Source organism: Bos indicus, chromosome 1 (assembly GCF_029378745.1).
Source record: "Bos indicus isolate NIAB-ARS_2022 breed Sahiwal x Tharparkar chromosome 1, NIAB-ARS_B.indTharparkar_mat_pri_1.0, whole genome shotgun sequence".
Classification (NCBI taxonomy): domain Eukaryota; kingdom Metazoa; phylum Chordata; class Mammalia; order Artiodactyla; family Bovidae; genus Bos; species Bos indicus.
The window spans coordinates 82,287,585-82,296,404 of NC_091760.1; the positions used below are offsets into that span (position 1 = coordinate 82,287,585).

General features: G+C 41.7%; 1 protein-coding gene across 1 annotated transcript in view; it reads left to right on the forward strand.

Moving 5' to 3' along the window:
* LIPH (lipase H) overlaps positions 1-8,501 on the forward strand; it is a 53,485-nt gene extending 44,984 nt beyond the window's left edge. The window contains exons 9-10 of the mRNA XM_019958472.2: positions 4,901-5,074; positions 6,724-8,501. Coding sequence (XP_019814031.2) covers positions 4,901-5,074; positions 6,724-6,811 — 262 coding nt within the window. The 3' untranslated portion in view covers positions 6,812-8,501. The remainder of the gene's footprint in view (positions 1-4,900; positions 5,075-6,723) is intronic.
* Positions 8,502-8,820: the final 319 nt, after the last annotated feature.

Genomic DNA, 8,820 nt, shown 5'->3' on the forward strand with positions numbered 1-8,820 from the left:
CATCCTTCTGCCTGCAGCTAGCGGTCATAAAGCCCGAAACCCGTGGCTTTCCCCGCTCCCTTTCAAATGCCTTTATCATTATTGTAATTATTTTACTATGTGTGGGAATTCTTTGAGGATCTGAGTAGAAGTAGATTGCTATAGAAGGGATTTGTGTTTGCGTCAGTCTAGTTCCTGGAGATAGCATCAATCTGGGACGGCTTTACTTTTTAAACCTGAGGTTTCTCGGACCAAGTACTTCGAAGTGAAACTGCTGACCCATGTAAGCAATCTGCATCTTAGCTTCTCATAGTGTCAAGATTTGAGGGGGGAAATTTTCTGTCCCCTGAGGCGGTAGAAGGTTATTTATTTCAAATTCATGTTTAGTTTACTCTTCGCCCCCAGACGCCTCCTATTCAACTCCTGACCTTGAGGAGCCCATAGACTTTGTTTCATGTCCTACTGCCCTGCAAGGCCATGAATACTGAAGCACAAGCTTACCAAGTTCCAAAAAAGACCAACCTAGAGTGATTTCAGTATTCCCCTTATCTATTTGGATTTCTGCTTTCATGTATTTTGAGGGTTCCTCAGTATTCTTTCCTTTCTTCTTAGTTCAATGCAATTTAAAAGGTTTTTAACTTTTGTTGTTGTTGTTTGTAATTGTATTTACTCTTATGAGTTATTTACAGGGTATTTAGTGCACCATACTGCCAGAACCCATAGTTCACTGGCTCTTACTCTATTTATTCTTGTAGGAACCCAGCCTTGGTTAGTGCCTCCCTGTGTATCTCTAGACCTCGCTCTTGGTGGAAGAGGGCATCTTACCTGGGCTCACAGACAACCCTGATCAGATCCAGGTCTCCTTTTTCCTGTCCGCCTCCCTAGCACCCTCACTGGATTCTGCCATCTGCAGGTGGCATCACCTCCTCCTGGAGTCCCTACCTTTTTCTGGTTCTACAACTGCCCCTGGAGAAGTGGGAAGGATCCCTTTTTCCATTGCTATACTCTGATCAAGGAGGACTAGAGTTGAACTGTTTATAACCCTTTTTGGTTAAACCACTCCTTTCCTATTGGGTTTTTTTTTTCTCTTTATTGTGAAAAATTAAAGTTTACAGAAAAGTTGCAGTAGTACTATGAGCTTTTTCTTTTTCTGAACCATCCTATAGTTGTCACCAACATGCAGGTTCATCAACGCAAAGTACTGTAGTGTGTTTTCTACAAATAAGGACCCTCTCCTACATAACCACAATTGATCATCAGAATAAGAGAATATCATTGATCCATTGCTACCATCTGATGCTGATTCTGTTTGAAACCAACAGACTGGTTCCAAATAGGAAAAGAAGTACATCAAAGCTGTGTATTGTCACCCTGCTTATTTAACTTATATGCAGAGTACATCATGAGAAACGCTGGGCTGGATGAAGCACAAGCTGGAATCAAGGTTGCCAGGAGAAATATCAATAACCTCAGATATGCAGATGATACCACCCTTATGGCAGAAAGTGAAGAGGAACTAAATAGCCTCTTGACGAAAGTCAAAGAAGAGAGTGAAAAAGTTGGCTTAAAGCTCAACATTCAGAAAACTAAGATCATGGCATCTTGTCCCATCACTTCATGGCAAATAGGTGGGGAAACAGTGGAAACAGCGTCAGACTTTATTTTTGGAGGCTCCAAAATCACTGCAGATGGTGATTGCAGCCATGAAATGAAAAGACGCTTACTCCTTGGAAGGAAAGTTATGACCAACCTGCTGCTGCTGCTAAGTCACTTCAGTCGTGTCCAACTCTGTGTGACCCCATAGACAGCAGCCCACCAGGCTCCCCTGTCCCTGGGATTCTCCAGACAAGAACACTGGAGTGGGTTGCCATTTCCTTCTCCAATGCATGAAAGTGAAAAGTGAAAGTGAAGTCCCTCAGTCATGTCTGACTCTCAGCGACCCCATGGACTGCAGCCTATCAGGCTCCTCCATCCATGGGATTTTCCAGGCAAGACTATTAGAGTGGGGTGCCATTGCCTTCTCCGTATGACCAACCTAGACAGCATATTAAAAAGCAGAGACATTACTTTGCCAACAAAGGTCCATCTAGTCAAGGCTATGGTTTTTCTAGTAGTCATGTATGGATGTGAGAAGCTGACTGCTGAAGAATTGATGCTTTTGAACTGTGGTGTTGGAGTAGACTCTTGAGAGTCCGTTGGACTGCAAGGAGATCCAACCAGTCCATCCTAAAGGAAATCAGTCCTGAGTGTTCATTGGAAGGACTGATGTTGAATCTGAAACTCCAACAATTTGGCCACCTGATGTGAAGAGCTGACTCATTTGAAAAGACCCTGATGCTGGGAAAGATTGAGGTGGAAGGAGAAGGGGACGACAGAGGATGAGATGGTTAGATGGCATCACCGACTCAATGGACATGAGTTTGAGTAAACTCCAGGAGTTGGTGATGGACAGGGAGGCTTGGCATGCTGCAGTCCATGGGGTCCCAAAGAGTCGGATATGACTGAGTGGCTGAACTGAACTGATCCTGAGACCCCATTTCTAGTTTTACTAATTTTCCTAATAAACATCCTTTTGTAGCAGAAGGATTCAGTTCAGGATCCCTGGCTGCATTTGGTAGTCCTGTTTCTTTAGTTTTCACTTTGGAACAGTTCTTCTGCCTTTCCTCAACTCTTTTGACCTTGACACTTTTGAGGATTACAGGTCGATTATTTTTAGGATGTCTTCAGTTTGGGTTTCCCTGATGTTTCCTCATGATTAGATTCAGGGCATTCATCTTTGACAAGGACATCACAAAGGTGAAGTCATGTGTGTCTCAGTGCATCATGTTAGGAGGCTCACAATTTTGGTTTGTTTCATTAACATGGATCAATTGATTAAGGTGATTTCTTCCAAGTTTCTCCACTGTATTTTGTGGCTGGGTACTTTGAGACTATGTAAATTGTCCATTACTCCTCAAACTTTTACCCACTAGTTTTAATGTTCTGTGGTTGAATTATTACTCTGATGGCTGTCATATGGTGATTTTTCTAAGTCAATGTTTAGGAAAGGCATTTTCTTCTTACTTATTTATTCATTTCTTAGTTTATATCAATATGGATTCATGGATTTTTATTTTATTAGTGGAGACTTATCCTCAGTTGGGGCTTTCCAGGTGGCTCAGTGGTAAAGAAAGGAGACGAGGATTCGATCCCTGGGTCAGGAAGATCCCCTGGAGAAAGAAATGGCAACACACTCCAATATTCTTGCCTGGAGAATCCCATGGACAGAGGAGCCTAGTGGGTTACGGTCCATGGGGTCCCAAAGAATCGGACATGACTTAGTGACTAAACAGCAGTAGGAGCAAAGATGAAACTCTATACCCATTAAATAACATCTATTTATCCCTTCCTCTATTCTCTGGCAACCACCATTCTACTTTCTGTTTCCATGACTTTGACTACTTTAGACACATCATATAAGTGGACTCAACAGTATTTATTTTTTTGTGACTGGTTTATTTCATTTAGCATAATGTCCTCAAGGCTCATTCATGTTGTAGCATGTGAGAGGATTTCTTTTCTTTCTAAAACTGAATTAATATTCCATTGTATGTACAAACCACATTTTAAAAATCTGTTCATCCATTGATGGACATTTGAGTTGCTTTCACCTTTTACCTATTATAACAATGCTGCTATGAACATGGGTGTGCAAATATCTGTTTGAGACCTTGCTTTCAAGTCTTTTCAGTATACAGCTAGAAGTAGAATTGTTGGATCATGTGGTAGTTCTACTTTAAATTTTTTGAGGAGCCTTCCTACTGTTTGTCATAGTGGCTGTATTATTTTACATTCCCACCAATACATAGAAGGGTTCCGATTTTTCCATACTTGCATCAACACTTACTGTGGTTTTTGTTTCTTTCCTACAGTAGCCATCCTAGTGGGTTTGAAGTGATTCCATATTCTTTTGAACATCTCTAACATTCTTTGAGTATTTCTTACTTTTCGGCATACGTATCATTCTAGGATCACTTTGTGCTTTCCCTGCCCAAGCCCTGAAATCAACTATTTCTCCCGGGAGCCCTAGTTCCTTTTTTGTGGAGATGATGTTTGGAAACCAAAATCTGGGCAACCTTTTAGATTAGCTCTATGTGTAGCACTTCAGCTTTCCACAAGACTGACAGTGAGGCTGGGGCAACAAGCACCTCCTCACCCCCATCTCCACCTCCAAACTAAGGATTCGTTTCTGGAGCAATCATTTCTCCATAGCCTACTCTCCAGCTCCCCAGGGGGACAGTACCCAGCTAAAACTCCACTGGACACACCTTAGGCTCAATTTGGGATTCCAATTGTAGGAAACATCTCCACACACTTAGCAAAAATTATTGGAACCTGTGATGTAGCTATTTTAATTTGAGGTTTCCCTTGAGAGGTAGAACTGAAAAAATACATGCTTAAGCACAACTTCTAAAGTAGTATCTAGTTTGGCTAAAAAATATACCTATGCATCTAACAATGCAGTTCAATGGAGAAGCCAGAACCTAGTTTTTCTTCTTGCACTGCTATAGATAAGCCCTGTGACCTGGGAGAGCTTAAGCTCTGTGAGCATCTGTTTCCTTGTCTGTGAAATAAAGACAGTAATACCTTGCAGAATTTTTCAGGGGACTGGAGATATGTGTCAAGAGACAAGGAGGCTGTCTGACCTATAGCAGGTAGGCAGCACACACCTTTCCAGTGTCACAGCATTTCATCAGTCCTGGGGTCAGAGCTTCACTTCTGCTGATCCTTTGGAATCCAATGGACTTTGCTCATGAAAGTCACCTAGTGCAGGCTATGGGGTCAAATGGCTACCTGCTAATGAGTGATCTGTAGGCTTCAAATGGTTTTCTTTCATTGGTAATTTAGATTCACTTAAAAATATATTCTTTCTTCCTTCCAGTGAACCTGCAACATTTCAGAAATACCACCAAGTGAGCCTGCTTGCAAGATTCAATCAAGATCTGGATAAAGTGGAAGCCATTTCCTTGGTGTTCTCTACAGGATCTGTAATCGGCCCGAGGTACAAGCTCAGGATTCTCCGAATGAAGTTAAGGTCACTTGGCCATCCAGAGAGGTAAGCTGAGGCAGGGTCTGACAGGCTCTTGTTTTCTAAAGATGTTATTGACTCCTGTCCAACTTGCTTGGTCTGATGCTTCAACAGGATTTCAGTAATCACAATGAAAGAAGTGAGGGGTTTTCCAGAACTAGATTTGATTAAATAAATTTCCTAGGGACTTCCCTAGTGGTCCATGGCTGAGGTCCACTCTTGCAATGGGGATGTGGGGGGGCCAGGTTTGATCCCTGGCCCCACATGGGGCCACATGCTGCAATGAAGACCCAGAGCAGCCAAATAAATAAAAATAAATTGAAAATAAATATTAAAAGAAAAGTTGCCCAGTAATCCAAGAAAAATTTACTGGTATGCACTTAAAGATAAATGGGCCAATAATCCAAAGAAATAATGTTGTTATATGTTTAAACAATTCTTCCCTAGCACTCCACCCATGTTTTTTGCAAGCTGATACTCTGTTGTAGAAAAGAAATCCTCATATAATTTGGCAAACTGATAAAACACGGCCCAGCATTAAAAAAGGTACAGAAAATTTGAAATATTTTATTGCATTGATACAGGATAGAAGTACATATCAACATTAAATTTGATAACTGCACTGACAAGGTCTTTGTTCTTAGGAAAAACATGCTGAGGTGTTAAAGGGGTAAACAACCCATTCTCAGTCGGTTCAGAAAGAATAAACAGTGTGTATTTGTGTGTACAGAGAGAAAGACAAAGACAAAGGGGGAGAAAGAACAAAGCTGTGATGGTATGTATGCTTCGTGAGTAATGCCACACTTACATATAGTCCTTGCAGTCAACCTGTGGACGAAGAGACAGAAAATGATGTGAGCAGTTATTGCTTTACATTTATAAATTCCTTTTTCCTGAATGTTTAGGATACTTTAAAACATTTAATAATACAAGTCCCACCCCCTCCTACTCCCCAAGGATAGTCATGATATCTTAAAACTGGAACTTTTTTAAAAAAAGATTTTTATTTATGTATTTTTGGCTGTGCTGGGTCTTCATTGCTGCACATGGGCTTTCTCCAGTTGTGAGGCTTGGGCTTCTCACTGTGGTGGCTTCTTTTGTTGTGGAGCATGGGCTTTAGGCCCATGGGCTTAATTGCTCACACAGCATGTGAGATCTTCCTGGACCAGCCATTGAACCTGTGTCCCCTGCCTTGGCAGGTCGATTCTTAACCACTGGACCACCAGGGAACCTCAAACTGGGACCTTTTAATACTTCTTTTCTGGTTATCAAAGGAATACATATTCATTTTATAAATCTGAAGAGTACAAAAAGTGTTAAGAAGAATATCATAGATAATGTCATTATTCAGAGGCAACCACTGTTAAAATTTTTGCTTAATTTTTTAAATCTTCTATTTTTAAAAATCTAGTTGAAATTATGTGGTAACTAAAATTTAACACCATGATTTCTTATTTTTAATTAATTTTTATTGACATATAGTTGCTTTACAAAGTTGTGTTAGTTTATTTACTGTTGTTGCTATGACTTTGCTTATTTACTGCAAGCATTTTCCTAGAACATTAAAAATAATTGCTAAGTAATTTTATATCTGAGAGAGATTGTACAATTTGTTCTACTAGAATAGGGTATTTTTATCATTGCATTGACAGGGATATTTCATTTTGTTTTTACAGGCCCCAGTTGTGTCGGTATGATCTTGTACTGATGGAAAATGTTGAAACAGTCTTCCAACCTATTCTGTGCCCAAAGCTGCAAATGTAATTGTTGTTAGGACACCTAAGTACCAGTAACGTCAAGAATGTTACAACTGCAGGCTTTTTAAAGCTTCACTTCATCTTTTCCTCAAGGCACAAAAAGTATGGAATAACCAGGGTTGTTGTTTTTTTTTTCCCTTTTACAGTAATGTCCTATGGATGTCACACTGCAAAATGTCAAACAACCTTGGATTATGAAACAGTCCTGGGAAGGGAGTCTCTAAGTAGGGCAAATCAGAAATAGCTAGGTTCCCGACGGCCCAGCACCGTGCTAGGCTGTGTCCTGGGGCCTCCTTTGTTCCGACCTGTCGACTCTGCTGCTTGTCACTCGGGAAGTTCTGCCCATCACAGTGGCCATCCCAGCATCTTAAGGGAAGGACTGGCTGGAGGCCTCACTTTGGACTTGACTCCATGCTCCCCATGCCAGATCCTTCCAGGTTTTGCACAAAGAAGGGAATGGAAACAGACCTACCTCACAGGGCTCTTGTGTAGGCTTAGGAGGCAAGACTGTGAAGGGTTCTTTGAAATCCCCTGGGTGCCACTTCTGTCAGTGGCTTGATACATGTGAATATGCTTTTATTTATTTTGATATGGCTTATCTAATGTGCAACAAGAGAGCTTCTCCTTATCAACACCAGCTTCTCTCTTAGGCTATTTGCTTTAGGAAGGCAGAAAACCATACCCCTGGCTTCCTGCCTTGTTTAAAGTGGGTTAGTGCAGGAGGAGGTAGGGACAGACCAAGAGGGCAGCTGCTTGGACTAGACAGTAAGTGGATGAGGGAAGAAGAGCAGATGAAACAGAGGGGAAGCCCTGCTCAAAGGGACAAGGAATAGGGCAGGAGGCAGGAGAGAGGACGTGGAGCTTGTTTTTCACTTAAGGTGAAGAAGCATCACTTTACATGCAACCCTCATTTTAAGCAATACTTAAGAAAGGTTTTTGTTTTTCTTTTTTATCAATGTAATCTGTAATTACTGAAGGAAATTTAGAAATGCACAAATGCAAAATAAAAATATGCTATCATAGTCCCAGGGCTTCCCTGGTGGCTCAGTAAAAAAAGAATCTGCCTGCCAATGCAGGAGACGTGGGTTCAATCCCCGGGTCAGGAAGATCCTCTGGAGAAGGAAATGGCAACCCACTCCAGTATTCTTGCCCGGGAAATTCCATGGACAGAGGAGCCTGGCAGGCTACAGTCCATGGGGTCTCAAAAGAGTTGGACACGACTTAGCCACTAAACAACAACAATCATCCATCCATTGTCCCACCTGTTAGAGGTTATTTGTGTTATTCTTTTGGAGTGATGATAAACAACCTATTTGTTAACATATGAATTCAAAGCACTAACTTATTTGCTCTTGGAGCATCTGAATCTTCCAGTCTGAGGAATTCTCAGGTTTCTCTAGGAAGAGGCATGATATATGAATCTGGAATGACAACAGCCAAGTCAAGAGGTCCCCCAAGGGCCAAGGTCAGAGAGGTCAGAACCACAAGAGGGTGATCCTTGAGCAGATGTCCAGGATGGAGACAGGGCCAAAGGGTGGACAGCACCCCTCGCCCAGCTGTGGCCACTGCAGGAAGGTTCCTGAAAGTCACAGGTCCACTAGCCTCCTCCCCATCCAAGTGACTGCTCTTCTACTGCTTTCTGTGAGAATAGTCTTAAATGGAATCTCTGTTTCATAAATGATGGAACTCTGTAAATATACTGTGTGGCACGTCTTATCTTTATTTATACATACACAGCAAATCCAGAGTCTGTTCCACTGAAGTGTGGGATGCTTGCAGTGAATGTCTGAACTCTGAAAGGAGGAAAGCTCAGTGATGCTCCTGCCCACCTGGACGTTTTATCAGCCTCCCATGTTTCCAGCAGAGGTGGACTTAGAGATCTGGGTGCTCATAGGCTCTGATTTCTTTTTAGAGTTTAACTGGTCCTGTATTCTGATTAGCATAGTTACTTTTTTGTCCTCTTTGCTTTCCTTGGTAAGCGGGGGATCAAAACAGCAGAAAAATGCCAGGAACAGC